Source organism: Girardinichthys multiradiatus, chromosome 4, assembly GCF_021462225.1.
Source record: "Girardinichthys multiradiatus isolate DD_20200921_A chromosome 4, DD_fGirMul_XY1, whole genome shotgun sequence".
Taxonomy (NCBI): Eukaryota; Metazoa; Chordata; class Actinopteri; order Cyprinodontiformes; family Goodeidae; genus Girardinichthys; species Girardinichthys multiradiatus.
The window spans coordinates 13583612-13602823 of NC_061797.1; the positions used below are offsets into that span (position 1 = coordinate 13583612).

The following is a 19212-nucleotide window of genomic DNA, read 5'->3' on the forward strand; positions in this document are numbered from 1 at the left end:
CAGCATCTCCGGGCATCATTAGTATAAATCTCTGGCTTGTTTCTTCATTAGCAGTTGTTTTGTTTTGTTTTGTTTTGATTTATTTATTAAAGAATCATTCACCATGGTATGACAGCCCGCCTACATAGGCTTATAAGACACTGTACGACAAATACACAAATAAGCACTGTGAGTTTGGCAGATATAGATTAGGCATCAGATCAACACGCCCTTTCATCAACTGAACTGCCTCACACATTTCAGTGGTAAACATCTTTCTCTTCAAGCTCGGTTAAACATGACACAGCTGAAATGGGAGGGACTCTCCACATTAGACAAAATGAGACACATTGTGTGCAATTCTTTGTAATTGTTTGTCCCTCTTTGATCAAACTGTAATTAAGGCGTAACTGGACACATTGTGCTGGCTAATTGATGTTTCCTCCTCAAGGCTTGTGATTTGGTTCTTTCTTGTCTCATCAGCTGACTGGTTGGTTTCACTTACATGTGCATCACCTTCATGCAGTTTCTAAAAAGTTGTAAATGTCAAACTTTTTCACATTTTGTTACGTAATGTTGAACTTTCATTTGTTTTATCTGAATACGAAACTAGAACTAGAGGTACTGTACTAGCAGAGAGTTGACTTTTTTTTTAAAACAAGTATAAGAGACAACACAAACACATAGACTGTACAGGGTCAGACAGCAGGCCACACACACTGGCACCATCTTGTTTAAAACTTGACAAGTTACCACTTTTTCCACAGGGAAATGTAGGTTTTGTGGTGGTTTTTAATAAAAGTCAGGGCGAAATACCTTTTTGGAATTGTAAAGGTTGCTGATCCTTTTATCTGGGTGGATTTACGGTAGGTTTGCAGTTGGGAGATAATCTGGCCATTTCTGTATCATTGATTGAACAGTACTCTTTGAGGAGTTAAATGTTTGGTATACCACTTAACTCTGCATTTAACCTTTCCCAAATGTTATTCCTTCGTCATCCGGATTAAACTACAAACAGGTGAACTCCATTTACTTCTAAGGGTGAATTGAGATGGTCATTGCTTGATGTACATTTTGTATAGGGGTATAAAAGGGATGTTATAAGGGGTATAAGTACAAATATATGCCACTATTTTAATTATTTGCAAAATATTTGGAAAAAGATTAATCATTTTACCCCTTTTTACAATTATGTTTTGTATTAGTCTATTGCATAAACTTGCAATAAAATCATAAGGCACCATACAGTCAAGATAATTTATATTCCTTTTCATCTTGACTGTGATCATTTCTTGATGTTATATTTTTTTCAGTTTACCTCTTGTTTTCCATCTGCTTTTCCATGGCTTTCAAAACAAACATATTATTGTTTGGTCCCCTTTTTTTGTTTTTCCTGTTTTGCCTAAAGTCAAAGGAAACCTGGCAGTCCTTGCTATTTTGTTTCAGTTGATGTATAATCTAGTCTATCCTTCATGGTATAATCTTTCTGCTTCAACATGGAGAGGTGTTTACACACAGATCTCAGAAGGTATTTCTGGATATCTCATATAAAAGCTTCACCCACAGATTTGGATTGTTTGCTGGCATCTCCTCTCTTTCGTTCTGCTTTCCTTGGCATCTTCTCCGCCTCTCTCCCTTGTTCTACTCCAGTTTTCTTCATGCCTCTCTCCAATGTTCCTGTTGCTGTTTTGGTATGTCTCCAGGACAGTCATCCAATGGATCCGTGGGGGAGGTGTCAATGCAAGTGACTCTCATCTCTCACCCTGGCACAGGAGAACACAAAATCAGCGTTAAGGGTGAGCTTCCTCCTACACTCTGCCTTTGGTCTTTTCAAATCTGAAGTGTTCTCCTCTGCAGATTCAGAGGCACCTGTGGTTTACTGAGTTACAGGGGTATCTTTTTTGGAAACTGGTCCTTCAGAAAGAAAAAGAAGGTGAAACACTCGTGATGGCATACCTAAAGTAATTAAACTGAAAACTGTAATTGTTTCAGAGATTGGCTTGTAGCTTCTTTTCTTCCTAATGTATTAAGCTCAATCTAATCTATAACAATGTGTGTTGTAGATGTAGATGTAGATATCTGCAATTTTCACATTACCTTTCCTCCAGCCATACCAGTGTATCATCAATTGAAGAATTAGATCTGGCAGCATAAAATCAGGCAGCATTAGGATTGAACAAAATCTCAATTTACCTTTGTACATATGTTTCATTGTTACTGTATAAGTGATAAAATCACTATTCCTAGAGATGCAACGATCAGAATTTTGTGGTAAAATTCTGAAGTGTTTGAAATATGTGTGTCGATTTTGATGTGATTAATTGTGCATGCATAATTAGTTCAGTGGTGTGGTATTTGCATTGTTCTGAACAGAACAGAGCAAGTTTGCTACTATATACCCTTGAGCTGTCCAGTTTTTTGCTTAAAAGTCTTCCTCTCTCTTGCCACCTGAATAAACTGTAACAATGTCCTGACATGTCTTAGAAAACACCTTTTCTTTTTAAGCTGCTGCTTGCATCTCTGTAGTTCTTCTGTCTTAATTTTGAAATTACCTCAATGATTCTGAAAATAGCTAAATTTCAGTCTTCTTTCCTCAGTAGAGGCTTCCACTTCAAACATTGCTGTTCTTTGCGTGACCTGTTATCACTTTAGTATGGTACACTCAATAACCGAAAAAAGATTAGATTTTTTAAATCACTAGTTGGGTCATTTTATTGGAGTATCTATAATTATTTCTTCTTTGTTTCAGTGGTTGGAGTGAACAACCTCATGTGGCAGACCAACGCTATGTTCCGGCCATTTGTAGAGGTCAACGCCATTGGTCCACACCTAGCTGACAAGAAACGCAAATTCAGCACCAAGACCAAGAACAACAACTGGTCTCCAAAATACAATGAAACATTCCAGTAGTGAGTATAAAGTTTGGTTTGTTTTTTGCATTGCAGTTTTTCTAAATATGATGCAGCATTTTTTTCTGCTTTAAGTTTAACAAAAGATGAGTTCTTAGTCTGCGCCAAGAATCTGTTACAACCTGTCCCTTCATTACCTTACTGGGAGGATCTGGTTTAAGCTTTTAACAGAATATTAATTATTTAGAAGTCCCAAATGTTTGTCGCTTTAAACAACAGCAAGCAAATTTACGTACTTGCTTTAGGAATCTAATGCTTCCATACACTCTGTAATGCAGAGTCAAGCCAGCTGAGGTAAGCCATCCTTAAATGAAGCCGGGACTTTCTGCATGCCACTGACTAAAACAAAACTTACTGTAATATTGTAATGGACAGTATTTACCTTTATCAAAGGTAGCAATGGCTTTATATTAGTGTTTTACTTGAAGCATTTAGAAATTATAGTGTTTCAGGCTTCAGGTCTTTTTAAGCATATTTCAAAAATCCACAAATTGGTTGAAGGTCTGGAGACTTGGAGGGTTAATCCATTTATAAAAGTGATCTTTCATGCTCCCTTCACAATTTGATCTCAATGCACCCAATAATGTCACTTTGAAATATGGCTCTGCCTTCAAAGAAGAATAACCCGCCCATTCAGTAAGTTGATGCAGTTTGGTGACCTTATTTTCATGGGGTGCAAATGTTTCCAAAGCTTCACCTGGTCAACTGAAGCAACCTGGTTTAAAATACTGCCTCAGCAGTGTTGTTGAGTCGGTGCTAGGCATGAGGTCCCACCTTATCAGCTGATTTTTTGACACCGGGAATAACCAGGTTTGGTCATTTGGACTCATGAGACTGGAAATTAGAGTCTGGAAAAACCTTGATTTTTTTTTGTCTATTTTGAACATAAAAATTTAATTGGGTTGGCAATTGACTATTAAATTCGGAAGTTGATGTTTATTAGACATTATCAAATATTAATGTTCTCCTTAATCATATTAATTTTATTAACATTTCTTGCTAAGGAGATGGTCTTCCGCTTTCCTACTGGAGAATAATAATGTGCCTCATACAGTTTATTCAAATTGTTTTGTTAGTTCAGCACTTCTCTAAATGGTTTAGACTGCTTGATGCACAATAATTCAAACATATTAAATGGACATATGTCATACTCTATACCAAAAGGATATTTCTTGCAACATAGTTGTTTAAGAAATTTAAATCTACTACATGAATGTTCCCAGGGCTAACTGTCGTAATGTCAAATGGGAGAGTTTAATCATATTGGTCCCTTGTTTCACAAGTCATGGAGTCTAAGACGGATAAATGGACTGGGGCCTTGTCTACTATAATGTTGCTCTGGTTTTTCGTGGCAATAAAAGAGCTGAGCCAAAAAATAAAGCTCTAAAATTCCTCTGTAGCGTGGCCAGTCTCTGCCTTGGAGAGAGTGTAAGGAGGTATGTCATCCAGGCCTAGCTGGGATGTTCATTGCTCCTATTCATCAAAAGGACCTGCGATCTGGAGGGAGGGTAAAGAATAACCTTGGACTCAACTGTATGTGGTTATCTTTATTTGTTAAATAATCTCAGAAAGTTAGGGATGTTTGGTTCTACTGCAAAATTTATGGAAACTGTTCAGGCTACAATGAAATATCATAAAAGTAAGGCATTTGAGTAGAAGCATGCAATGGTGATTTCCTCTCCTCAAACAATTTATTGAAACAAAAGCCAACAAAAGTGGTCGGTATACCACAATAAAAAATGTCAATGTTTCAATATCGTGTTGTGTGCTCATGAAGATCAATTCCAGCTTGACAACGACGTCTCATGCTGTTCACAAGTCGACTTGTTGTCCACTGAGGCATGGCATCCCACTCTTCTTAAAGGGTTGTCCTCAGGTCATTGAGATTCTGGGGTACAGAGTTACAAGCCTCTAGGCAACGACTCAGCTCATAGAAAACCTATCAGGTCTAGAGAAAGTGCAGGCCACTACTGACACTTGGTGGCCTGTCACCTCCCATAAATGTGCCTGGAGTTGAGTGTCATTCATCATCTGGTTCTGCAGGGCACTGTCCATAGTGAAGTTGTCATCAGTGCGAGATGTTGCCATTTCCATCTGAGAACATCCTGTTGAAGCCTTCCATTTGCGAGGAACAGTTGTTAGGTGTCCTCTTGATCTCATGATGGAGGAAGAGGACTGTTTAAATTACAATCCTGATTGAACCAGGAAATGTATTCGTCGATTCATGGTTTAATTACCTTTTGTTAATTTTGCCATTAAGCTCGTTGTTAGAGAACAGCAAGTTGTGCAAAGAATACAGAAACATTAAACAGTTTGACATGTGCATTCAAAGGTTTATAGAAGGTCACATTAGGTTTACCTGGAAAGAGTATAGTGCATTTTAGATTTGTCCTGAAATTTCAGCCAAATATCCCAAGCTTTTTGTGAGTAGTATATGGTTATGCTACTAACATGAAATACACAAGTAAACTAATAACTATATTGAAATATATTACCTCAACTTCATTTTTCATTTTGAAATACATACTGTATTACTCTTTTCTGATGAGATGTGCAAATTATTGGCCTTTTTTGGCCAGGTGCATGTTTAATGGTAACATATTGTTAGAATAATGAGAAATCTACAAAGCTTGGCTTTCTAGTACTAATGTTCTGTCTAAGTGAAAATGTTCTCTGGCAGAACATGACTCAATTGTTTCATCATTGTCATAGATTTTCTAAGGAACCTTTTCACAGGCAAAGTGCAATCCAGGCATGCTCATTTACTGAAAAGTTATATCCAGGTGAGAACAGAGATGAATGTCAGGGTCCAAAAAAGGCAATTGGTTTGCATTCATATATGAGTGCCATGTTTTTTCAAACTGTGGTACAAGTACCACTGGCGGTTCTTTGACTGCAATTAGTGGTACAAGGAAGACATTTTTCTGTTAAGTACTTGCAAGATAAAAATGAATAAACAAACTGTGATGTTGAGCTAATAAGACCCTACAGCCAAAGACGAGTTGTTCAGGCATATTGGTCTTTGCTTCATCGTAAATGCTTTAAAAGAAAACTGCAGTGGAGTAAATTTGTTTGTATGATTGGATTGAACTAACTGAAAGACTATTTCTGTCATTTCTTGCAGTATTCTGAGTAATGAACATGGTCCAGAGGTTTACGAGCTACACATCTCAGTAAAGGACTACTGCTTTGCCCGCGAGGACCGCGTCATCGGCATGACGGTCATCCCACTCCGGGAGCTGGCAGAAAAGGGCAGCTGCTTGGCCTGTTACCCGCTGGTAAAGAGCATCACCATGGACGAAACAGGCCTCACCATCATGAGGATACTCTCTCAAAGGACCAACGATGAAGTGGCCAAAGAGTTTGTGCGTCTCAAGACAGACACCCGATCTGCGGAGGAAGTGTCATAGTGTGCAGTAAATTAGAAACAAATGCAGTATTAAGAGTTGTGTTGTCTTCAGATCAGATAGAGCTTGGGAGAAAAGAAAGTGTGGTTGCAGCCAATGTCTGGGATAGACGCTGGAAACAGCATCAGAATAAGTTCGTCCAAAGAGAAGAGAAGGAGGCCCAAAAGTGGCAAAGCAGCAAGAGCGAGAGTTGTGTTTGTTTGTTTTTTGTGCATGTGCGTAAAACATCTGTTGGAATGTTCATTTTAAAACTAAAGTATGTACAAGTGTTTACTTACCGTATGCCCACTATTAAGTACTATATTCTAGAAGTTATTGTAATGAGACATGGATACCTTTTGTACAACATTTAGTCTTTTTGAGCAGAGATTTGTTCCAATAAAGTGCCAAACCAGTGGAAAAAAACAAACAAAATTAAAATATATGAATTATGGTGAAGTTAGTATGTTTGAAATTTGCTCAGTTATTTTGTCCGGTGTAAGTAATTTTCTGACCGTGTGGCGTTTTGATTGTTGCAAACATCTTTATTTCGCACCTTCAGTTTTATTATTTTTGTTTCCTGTTCTTCCACTCTGCACTGTTGTGCATGTCTTCTTCTCAATCATGTCTCTCCCATAATTCCACAGTGACCGCCAAGCAGGGTCCTGCCCCTTGCCTTCAAACTGTTTGTATTTTACGTCGACCTGAAATCAGACCGTGTTTTTCTAAATGGCGATGACTGCTATGTAAACCCTCGTAGATGTTTGTAATTTTATAACTGTGACAACGCTGGCGAAAGCCTCCAGTGCTAACAGTCTTAGCAGAAAGAGTGGAAATGTTTTCTTTATCTTTTTCTTTGTCCTTTTGTTTTGAGTTTTTCAATTTTTTTGCTTCCAGCCTTCCTAAACAACCACTGTGAACATGAGCTTTGGAAGGCAAGCTTACGTAACATTGCTGACATTTTGAAATTATTATTTCATATTTTCTTCCGACAACTTTCCTGATAAACTGCCAAAGTTACTTTAAGTATTTGTACAAGAGCAATTCATTACATGTATGAAGACATATATGCATCTATTACTTTTTCAAGGCTTGATATTTGATTGTTGATTGGGTGGTACTAAGATATTATTTTTTTTTAATTTGTTGTAATGCTGTTTAAAACTATAAAAGTTGCACATGTTACTTTACACATTAGTTATACCAACTTTTATCATTGGAATTATTTTTCTTCATAAAGGAGAGAGTCTAACATTTGGTAAATATGCAACATTCCTATGTATTGCACTGATGGCAAATTGTATGTCATGTAAATATATTTAGTGAGATATTGTAAAAAAAAGTCTACTTTTCTTCTATGTGCATAAAGTTTGTGCAAAAGTGTTATAACATCTGGGTCATTTTGAACAGTGTTCCAACAATTTTGAGCTCTTGCTGATTTTTTTCTTTTAATTTCAGGGCTTGACTGCTTCACAGTTAATCTTCTAGCCAAACGTTGTCCAATTATCAGTATTATCTGGTAAACCGGGACAGTGCTCCATAAAGCTACAACCTTGTAGTGTGGTTCCCTGAATCTGTGAAGTAAAAAATTATCTTCAATGCGAAACCAAAAAATCTACATTTGCACTCCAGTGCCTTGCAAAACCTCTTGAACTTGTTCACATTTTGTTCAGTTGCAGTAACAAACTTCAATAAATAGTAGGGGTGTAATGATACACAAAAATCATGGTTGGGTTTGTATTGAGGTCTTAAAATCACGTTTAGGTACATATTCGTTAGGGTAGTGTCAAGAAAATTAAATAAGAACATATGATTTCTTTTTTTTACTTTGGTCAGTAGTATTTAAAGAATATTTCAATTGTGCTTTTACCTTACAGCTCAGCTTTCTCTTCCCACAATACTGCAGAAGCTGCACCGATACGTCTGTTCATCTCACATTCCCTTCTTCCATCACTTGTGAACAAGACCCCGAGATACTTGAACTCCACTTGAGGCAGCAGATCATTTCCCGCCCGAAAGGGGTAGTCCACTTTTTTTCGACTGAGGAAGATGATTTAAGGTACTGATCCTCATCCCTGCTGCTTTCACACTATGCTGCAAACTGCTCCAGTGAGAGCCAGAGATCACAGCTCGATGACGCCAAGAGTACCACGTCATTTGCAAAACAGAGACAGAATCCTGAGGTCACCAAGACAAAGAAATTAAAATAAAATAAAAGTTATGAACAGGGTAGGTGACAACGGGCAGCGGTCCGACTTACTGCCAGAAATGCGAACCAGACTCTTGCACTGCTTGTATAAAGACCGAATGACCCGTAGTCTCGGACCCCAAATCCCATGCTCACAGAGCTCCTCCCAAAGGGTATCCCGGGGAACACAATCAAATATCTTGTCCAAGTCCACAAAACACATGTAGAGCTGCATGAGAACCCTACTAAGGGTAAAGAAGTGGTCCAGTGTTCCATGTCTGGGACGGAACCCGTATTGTTCTTCCTGAGTCCAAGGTTCAACTCGTGATTGCACTCTATTCTCCAGTACCCCAGAATAGACCTTGCCAGGAAGGCTGATGAGTGTGATTCCTTGGTAAGTGGAATGCACTCTACAGTCCCTGTTCTTAAAAAGGGGAACCACCACCCTAATCTGTCAAACCAGTGGCACTGACCCCAGTATCCACCCAATGTTGGCTGTGGCTCAGTATGAAGAGTACAGTACCTCGCAAAAGTATTCATTGCCATTTTTTTATAATTGTTTTGCTTCACAACCTGGAGTTAAAATGGATTGTTTGAGAGTTTGTACCATTTAATTTACAGAACCTGCCTACAACTTTGAAGATGTAATATGATTTTTTTGTGAAGCAAACAACAATTAGGACAAAATAACAGAAAGCCTCAGCATGCATAAATGTTCACCTCCCCTAAAGTTGGTGCTTTTAGAGACACTTTTTGGGGAAATTATAGCTACAAATGACTTTGGATAGTGTCTGAGCTTGCCACATCTTGCCACTGGGATTTTTGCCATTCCTCAAGGCATTCCTTAAACCTCAGTCCCAGTCTCAAATCACAGGTGGACTAACACAGGTTTTACTTAAGAATATGCCAGTATTTAGCACCATCCATTTTTCCCTCGACTCAGACCAGTTTCCCAGTCCCTGTTGCTGAAAAACATCCCCACAGCATGATGGTGTTCTTGGGGTGATGGGATTATGTTGGGTTTGTGCCAAGTTAAATTTTAGTCTCATCTGACCAGAACACCTGCCTCCGTACATTTGGAGAGTTGCCGTCTTGCCTTTTGGCAAACAAAAATGTGCTTTCTTATTTTTAATGCTACGTAATGGGTATTTTTCTTTCCACTCTTTCAGTACAGTCTAGCTCTACGGAATGTACAGCTTATTGTGGTCCTATGGACATATACTTCAGTCTCTGCTGTGGAACTATGTAAATGCTTAAGGTTACCCTTGGCTCTGCCTCTCTGATTTATGCCCTTCTTGCCTGGTCTGTGAGTTTTGGTGGGGGGCCGTCTCTCAGCAGGGTTGTTGTGGCACCACATGCTTTCCATTTGATGATGATTGATTTTATGGTGCTCCAGGTAAAAAATAAAAATGTGGGTATTTTTTTTCATAACCCCACCCTGACTTTTCCTTCTCAACAACTTTGTCCCTGACTTGATTGGAGAGCTTTTTGGACTTCATGGTAGGATGCCTCTTGCTTAGTGGAGCTTTTAGAAAAGGTGTTTTGTATTGACAGATCATGTGACACTAGCACACAGGTGGACCTCATTTCACTAATTATGTGACTTTTAAAGTTAATTGGTTGAACGAAAACTCTGTGTTGATCCATCATATAAAATAAGATTAAAAAGTGTTTTGAGTGGTCCATATGAATAGAAAGGCCTGATATATCTTTAGTCCGTTTACTATCACTCTGAATGCATCATCCCGGGGGTAAACATGGTGGTGACAACATCATACTGTGGTGAGGCTTTTCTTCAACAGGGACTGGGAAGTTGGTCAGAGTTGGTGAGATGATGGATGGAGCTAAATACGGGACCTAAACATACAGCAAGAGATAAAATGGAACCATTAAGGTCAAATAATATTTATGTGCAAGAAAGGCCTTGTCAAAGTCCACACCTAAATCTTACTGTGTGGTAAGACTTGGTCATCTTTGTTCACAGACACTTCCAATTTGACTGAGCTTTAGCTATTTAAAAAGAAAAAGTGAAAATTCCAGTCTCTATACATGCAAAACCAGTTGACCCATTACCCATAAAAAGACTCACAGTTGTGATTGCCAGTGAAAGGTCATTCGACAAAGTATTCACTTAAGGGGGCTGAATACATATGCAAGCCACACTTCACACAACATTTTGATTTTATTGTGTAAAATAATTTCATGTATCAATTGTGTACTCCTTCTTCTTGGACACTATAATCTTTTTCATTTTCATTGAATTATTTACAATAGCTCTAATATACACCAGCAAATATTTGTAAGTTTTAAATTACTCTTTAATGAGTGCTCATCAACAGAGCTTATGTATTCACTTTCCAGCAGCAGTGACTGTAGCATTGCCAAGGTATTTGATTCAAGCTGTCACAAGTGTGATACATCACTTTTGAGCACTGGAAGAAGTGTCCCACACAAAACAAAAACAAAACAAAAAATAATAATGTCTTCCAAATGATCACGCAGTGTATTTAAAAAAAATAAAAATAAAAATATATTAGCTCTTTTCTAAGTTTGAGTCTAACTGACAAAAGGATGGATGCAATGGTGGGTTTTTGATATGGGCAATATAAATCACTGCCCAGGGAGACAAACGTCTGGGGGTGAATTGAGCACTTGACAGTTTTTCTTTGAAAATGTAATCTGTGAGTTGCTCTCTAAACAAGTTCTTAGCATCAGCATCTGATTTAGCACTTTACAAACAGGAACTGGATTTGACAATTTCTTGGTCAAAATCTTAAATGCTTAGACTGAACTGGATTACTATTATTATTTTAAAGTTTTGAAACCTTTATTTTATTAGTAAAAAAAAAACAGCTCTACATTGTAAACAGCCTGCTAAATGCCTCCATATAACAAAGGGATTCAGAACTATGAAAACAATAGAGTAGCAAAGCAGATGTTTACTCTATACAAGTGCTTTTAAAAAAAGAAAAGACACAGAGGGAGTATTTCCCTAATTGAAGCCGTTTTGTGGACATGGCTTCAGGGCCTGCACTTATCTTATTTTTATACAGATTGTTGTAGATTAGACAGTTTTTGTCAAAGTTTGGAAAAAATCTAAATATGCATTTTTTCAAAGTCAAGACAAAGCCAGAAACAAAACATAAAAGCAGTACGTATTTTTTTCTGTTTTGCCTTTCTCTCTCTCTCATTTGAAATCATGGTGCATAAAATGAATGTTTTTTTGTTACGTTATGCTCTACTTACTTTCACCATTTCCATCTTCACTCTTGTGAAGAAATGAACATCTGAGGGCAGAGATAATCTCACAATAATTTGTCACCTTTTCTCCTTTTTTTTCCAAAGACTATCTGTGGCACTGGGTTTCTGTATTTGACATGGATGATGCTTAACAGAATACTTTAGGAAATGTGGGTCAAGCAAATGAAGTGTTCTCCATCAAATGCTGGCAGTTTTCACCACGGGCTGTCTAATAGTTTAAAGCTCCTGCAACCAATACATAAGACAGATAAAGTAAATTCAACTGACAGTGAAACTTCCCTCTTTCCTTTTTAGCCTGACTCCAGGTCTAGGAAAGAGTCTGATTCAAACCAAAGAAGAGATCTCAAAAGTGAAAAAGAAAAAAGCTAGAATGTGTGCAAGCAATCACAACATTAGAGACAAAGATGTTGTCATTATCATGATAAGAGGAAAAGTTAAAATTTAATAAAGAAACAATGGCATTGGTGATTACTATTTATCGTCCAATGAAAAAAAACAACTAAAATTTAAAAAATGGCATTTACAAAATTAACAGGTGCAGTTTTAAATATGATTGTGGAATATAGCAGAAGATTTCATCATTTGACAAGTTATCATATTCTGTCCTACCCAAATGTATGCAAAGCTCCTTATACATGAAATAGGTGAAGTTGGTTCCTTTTCATGCCATCAAACAAGGACAGGTTGGAAAAAGAGAAACATGTTCTAAGAAGCTAAACATATAAGAGAAAGCAAACACATTCCTCTCACCTTTGTCCTTCCAGAAGGCAGATAATATGAAACCACTCACCTCACTCATCTGCCAGTAAGGCTGCCAAGATGCAAAATTACACTGACCTACGCAACCTTGACCTCTCATTTTGCATTATGTCAACTCCTCTGGGAATGTTTTGGTCATTTTCTGCAGCCTGATGCAGAGGACAAGCTGATGTTGAAAAAAAAAAAAAATCAATAATATTTGAGAATGAGTTGATTTCATTAATATGAATATATATCATTTATAACATGTCCGTTGTTTTTTTTACAATTTAGTCCCTTGAAAAAAAAGCCTTAAGTTCACAGGCACAGGAACATGTCCATCTGTGTGATTATTTGATGCTGCCAGCTGTTTTGTATGAGAAACAGCTTCACAGCTGTGAAACCTCCAGCCTGGACTTCTCTGTGTCCTTCAAAGCAGAGGGCTGTTTATTCATCAGGGGAAGATTAATGGAGTTCTCCTTGGAGAAGGATTATTATCTACCAGCATGGATTTTATTTCAAACCAGACAGAATGTTCAAATCGGAGGGTCTTTTACCTTTTGGGCACCATCTAGGATGACTTATGTAGGTTCAAGACATTATTAGAAATAACTTCATATGATGATCTATTGCAACAAATAGAGGTCAGTAATAATGGTGATTTATTCCTGATAGTGTATTTTTATTGAACACAATAAAAACAGATTTTAATTCAGCTATGTCATAGTGTCTTGAACCTTTTACCATTTTTTTTTTTTATATCAGAGCCACAAACCTCAATGTAATTTAATGGAATTTTTGACTGATAGATCAACAACAGTAGTGCTTGTGGCATAGAAGGAAAATAATGCCATGGTTTTTAAAATTTGCTGCAGATGAAAAGCTAAAAGGTGTAGTGTGCATATGTATTTAATCCCCTCTGATACCCTTAAACAAATCCAGTGAAATCTATGGACTTTAAAAGTCATCTTAGAAACAGCTGCAATTCCCCCTGGTAACTCTGGGAAAACATTGCCTCATGGGGTCTGAATGCAAATGCATGAAACACATTTTGGACTTTTAGTTTTTCAACATGTTTTATGGTCTATTTTCTAAAATCCTAATAACATATCAGAATCAGAATCAGAAAAGCTTTATTGCCAAGTACGTTTTTGGACATACAAGGAATTTGTTTTGGCGTATATTAAAGTTAGGGGGTCTAGAGTGACAATACAGCTCAAAGGCAAGGCAAGTCAAGTTTATTCATGTAGCACTTTTCAGGAGCAAGACAATTCAAAGCGCTGTATGGAAAAAAAAGAGAAAGAGACATATTAGGTACATTACAGTAGCATAAAGGTAATTAAATAATTAACGATCACAAATTATTAAATTAAAAAAATAATAATCAAAATGATAAGATGATAATAAAAAAGATAAAAAATGAAAAATTAATGATAAGAAAATGAAAGAAAAGTTGCACTGATAACTAATAATGTTTAGATAGCACAGACAAAGGCCACTCTAAACAAATACGTTTTTAATCTTGATGTAAAGCAACTTAGGGTTTTAGCGCTTTTACAGTTTTCTGGGAGTTAATTCCAGATTAGTGGAGCATTAGAACTAAAAGCTGCTTCTCCATGTTTGGTTCTGGTTCTAGGTATGCAGAGTAGATTTGAGCCAGAGGACCTGAGAGGTCTGGGTGGTTGATACACTGACAACAAGTCTGTAATGTATTTGGGTGCTAAGCCATTCAGTGATTTATAGACTAACAGAAATATTTTAAAGTCTATTCTTTGAGATATGGGTAGCCAGTGTAAGGACTTTAGAACTGGGGTAATGTGCTCCTGTCTTAGTTTTAGTGAGGATGCGGGCAGCAGCGTTCTGGATCAAATGCAGCTGTCTGGTCGTCTTTTTAGGCAGACCTTGGAAGACACCATTGCAGTAATCAATTATACTAAAGATGAACGCATGAATTAGTTTTTGAAGGCCCTGCTGAAACATTAGTTCTTCAATCCTGGAGATGTTCTCTAGGTGATAGAAGGCTGACCTCGTTACTACCTTTATGTGCCTCTGAAGGTTCAGGTCTGAGTCCATCACTACACCCAGGTTTCGAAACTGACTGGAGGTTTCTAGCTGTATTAACTGAAGCTGTGTGCTAACTTTTAAATGCTCTTCATTAGGTCCAAAAAAATTACTTCAGTTTTGTTTTGATTCAGCTGAAGAAGATTTTGGCACATCCATACAGTGATTTCTTCTAAGCATTTACCAAGCGCTTAAAAGGGTTCATAGCCACCTGGTGACATCATAGCATATAGCTGTGTGTCGTCTGCATAGGTATAATAACTTATATTTTTGTTTATTATGATCTAAGTTCGGGGGAGCATTCAATTCAATTCAGTTTATTTATATAGCGCCAATTCACAACACATGCCGTCTCAAGGCACTTCACAAAAGTCAGGTACATACATTCCAGTTAATCCTAACCATTGAACAGTGCAGTCAGATTCAGTTATTTATTCAAATCGGATAAAAAAATGTTCTGTCTAAGGAAACCCAGCAGATTGCATTGAGTCAGAGATTTGTAGCATTCACTCCTTCTGGATGAGCATGTAGAGACAGTGAACAGTCCCTGGCGTTGACTTTGTAGCAATCCCTCATACTGAGCATGCATGTAGCGATAGTGGAGAGGAAAAACTCCCTTTTAATAGGAAGAAACCTCCAGCAGAACCAGGCTCAGTGTGAGCGGCCATCTGCCACGACTGACTGGGGGTTTGAGAGAACAGAGCAGAGACACAAAGAGAACACAGAAGCACTGATCCAGGAGTCCTTTCTATGGGAAGGAAAAGTAAATGTTAATGGATGTAGGTCCTTTAGTCATTTCACCTAGAAAGAAAGAACAGATAAACTCTGAGCCAGTTTTCAAGGTTAGAGTATGAAAGAGAGCACATAGAGTTAGTCACAGTAAAAGCTCAGTCAATTGCCATGTCTAGGAGAGAGAAAGGGTTAAACACTGAAAGACGGGGCCATGTGGGTCATCGGTAGAGGGTGAGCATTAAGTTGTTGCCTGTAGAAGCTTGGACAATGCCCCTCTCCAGAAAGGTGTCACAGGTAGACACAGAGTCAGGCCAGTTGTAACTTCTAGGAAGAGAAAAGAGAGAACATAAAGTTATAAACTGAAATAACAGCAAATAATGCAGAATTAGAGAGTAGTGTGAGAATGTAGCGAAGTGGGTGAAAGTGGTAATTATGTCCTCCAGCAGCCTAAGCCTATAGCAGCATAACTACAGAGATACCTCAGGATAACCTAAGCCACTCTAACTATAAGCTTTATCAAAAAGGAAAGTTTTAAGCCTAGCCTTAAAAGTAGACAGTTTGTCCATCTAGAGCCCACTGATTGTTATACTATAAACCACAACGATTTGGATACCTCTCTCTGTCAGATTGACCGTAACCATTGGAAAAGAGAGGGGGTCATACAGGTAGCAGAAATGGAGGGTGTGTTTGCACCTCAACCATAACTGAGCCGGTTTAGGCTAAACCTGACCCCCCCTTACTCCAACCAACAGGGAGGGAAGAAGACGGAGGTAAAAAATAAGGAAGATAGCTCAGGATAAACTAAGCCACTCTAACTATAAGCTTTATCAAAAAGGAAAGTTTTAAGCCTAGCCTTAAAAGTAGACAGGGTGTCTGCCTCACGGACTAAAACTGGGAGCTGGTTCCACAGGAGAGGAGCCTGATAACTAAAGGATCTGCCTCCCATTCTACTTCTAGAGACTCTAGGAACCACCAGTAAACCTGCAGTCTGAGAACGAAGTGCTCTGTTAGGAACATATGGAACAATCAGATCTCTGATGTATGATGGAGTTAAATCATTAAGGGTTTTATATGTGAGGAGGATAATTTTAAATTCTATTCTGGATTTAACAGGGAGTCAATGAAGGGAAGCTAAAGTAAGAGAAATTGTCAGGATGTGACATTTTGGACTTTGTGTTTTGTTTTGTTTACTGTTAACTAGAGGTTTCTTGTTTATGGTTTTGTATTCATGTTTTCTGTTTTTCCTACAGTTCTGGTTTTCTTCTGCGGTCCCCCTTAGCCTTGTTCCTCTAGTTTATCTTTGTTCTCTAGTTCCTCCTTTATAGGTTAGCTATAGTTATTATTTACTTTTATTCTAGTCCTCGTTTCCTCTGCTTCATCCTCAGTTTGGTTCAGTCAGTGTTTGTTTAGGTTTGTTCACTTTTTAGTCGGGGTTCCCTTTTGGTTCCTATTTTGTTAAGTGTTTAGGCCTTAGGTTGTTGTGTTCCCTCAAATTTCTCAGTTTCCTTTAGTTCATGTTTATTCTTGATTCTTATGTTTTATTTATCTTTGTTTATAGTTTTGTTTTAGGTCTGCTCATTTTCTTGTTAATTAGTTGTATTAGGTTCACCTGTTCCCTCTGCCTTCCTACCTCCTTGCCCCACCTGTCCTTAGTTCCTTTGATTACCTGCCTTTGTTCTCTCTCTGCATATTAGTTGGTTTGTTTCATTATGTTTTGTGGGTTCCTTGCGTTTCAACTCCTCTACCCTTGTCCATGTGTTTCCATTTTCCTGCAGAGTCGGTTTTGTTAGCGTTTGGATCTCGACCCTGGTCAGTACCTGTGTGTTTTTGTTATGTCTGTGAACTTGAATAAAGCCCTGGATCTTTCACAATGCTGCTACCAAGCTCTTGTCTGCGCTTTGGTCCAACCCAAAACCACTCCGTGACAGAAATATGATCTCTCTTTTTAATTTTCATCAGAACTCTTGCTGCAGCATTTTGAATCAGCTGAAGGCTTTTAACTGCATTTTGTGGACATCCTGATAGTAATGAATTATAATAGTCCAGCCTTGAAGTAACAAATGCATGGACTAGTTTTTCAGCATCACTCCTGGACAGTATGTTTCTAATTTTGGCAATGTTCTGGAGATGAAAGAAGGAAATCCTAGAAACCTGTTTAATATGGGATTTAAATGACATGTCCTGGTCAAAAATAACACCAATGTTTTTTACTTTATTATCAGATGTCAATTTAATGCCACCCAGGTTAAGTGATTGACTAAGCAGTTTCTTTTTTAAAGACTCCGGTCCAAAGACAACAACTTCTGTCTTGTCTGAATTTAAAAGCAGAAAATTGAAAGTCATCCAAGTTTTATGTCTTCAAGACATGCTTGTAGTCTATTTAACTGGTTGGGCTTGTCAGGATTCATGGATAAGTAAAGCTGAGTGTCATCAGCGTAACAGTGAAAATTTATTCTATGCTGCCTGATAATTTTACCTATTGGAAGCATATATATAGTAAAAGGAATCGGGCCAAGTACTGAAGTACTCCTATTCAGCATGCAGATACTTAACAGGAGGAGCCCTAAGATGGACCCTTGGGAAACACCAATTAAGTGCTGTTCCAGACAGGCCGACCCAGTTTTCCAAGCGCTCCAATAAAATGGAGTGATCAACAGTGCTTAATGCTGCACTAAGGTCCAATAATACCAGCACCGTGATTCTGCCACAGTCTGCATTTATATGGATGTCATTGAACACCTTGGCAAGGGCAGTCTCTGTACTGTGGTGAGCAGGAAACCTGACTGGAAGACATCAAAGTGGCTGGTCATTGTTAGGAAGTTGTTTAACTGCTGAAACACAGCTTTTTGATAATCTTACTGATGAAGGGGAGGTTTGAGTTCTGCAGTAGTAGCTTGTCCAAGTTGCTATTTTTCGGTTTGATAATTGCATGAATACTTTTACAGGACACTACACATTTAAAATATTCCAAATCAGGGTGATTACTAAGTTTTAATCTACAGGAAAATTGTAGACAAACAAGCTCTCAAAGAAAAGGTTTTATAAAAATATTTATCACACAAGTTTGCTTGACTGCAAACCCTCCATCCATCATCCATCCATCCATCCGTCCGTCCGTCCGTCCGTCTGTCCATCCACCCATCCATCATCTTCCGCTTATGCGGTGTCGTGTCGCGGGGGCAGCAGCCTAAGCAGAGAGACCCAGACTTCCCTCTCCTCAGCCACTTGAGCCTGCTCGTCCGGGGGAATCCCAAGGCGTTCCAAGGCCAGCCAAGAAACATAGTCCCTCCAGCGTGTCCTGGGTCTTCCTCTGGGCCTCTTCCCGGTGGGACGTGCCCGGAACACCTCACCAGGGAGGCATCCAGGAGGCATCCTAACCAGATGCCCGAGTCACCTCAACTGGGTCCTCTCAACGTGGAGAAGCAGCAGCTCTCCTCTAAGTTCCTCACGGATGACCGAGCTTCCCAGAGGGACACGGTAAAACGCCTTCTCCAAGTCAACAAAGCACATGTAGACTGGTTGGGCGAACTCCCATGCACCCTCCAGGACCCTGCTGAGGGTGTGGAGCTGGTCCAGTGTTCCACGCCCAGGATGAAAACCACACTGCTCTTCCTGAATCTGAGGTTTGACTATCTGACGGACCCACCTCTCCAGAACCCCCGAATAGACCTTACCAGGGAGGCTTAAGAGTGTGACTCCACTATAGTTGGAACACACTCTATGGTCCCCCTTTTTGAATAGGGGGACAACCACCCCAGTCTGCCAATTGAGTGGAACTGCCCCCAGTGTCCACGCGATGCTGCCAACACAACCCTACAACATCCAGAGCCTTAAGGAACTCTGGGAAAATCTCATCCACCCCCGGGGATAAGATTTGCCCGGATGCATATTTGATTTTATTTATCCATTTGGGCAGTTTGAATATCTTGTTGCAATCATTTCATGAGCTCCTGGGTAA

At 38.7% G+C, this 19212-nt stretch overlaps 1 protein-coding gene across 3 annotated transcripts in view; it reads left to right on the plus strand.

Annotated features, from left to right (window-relative positions):
• LOC124866813 (protein unc-13 homolog C-like) overlaps positions 1-7658 on the plus strand; it is a 188194-nt gene extending 180536 nt beyond the window's left edge. For all 3 annotated transcript variants that reach the window (XM_047362769.1, XM_047362770.1, XM_047362772.1), the window contains 3 exons: positions 1683-1775; positions 2729-2888; positions 6013-7658. In XM_047362769.1, coding sequence (XP_047218725.1) covers positions 1683-1775; positions 2729-2888; positions 6013-6298 — 539 coding nt within the window. In that variant the 3' untranslated portion in view covers positions 6299-7658. The remainder of the gene's footprint in view (positions 1-1682; positions 1776-2728; positions 2889-6012) is intronic.
• Positions 7659-19212: the final 11554 nt, after the last annotated feature.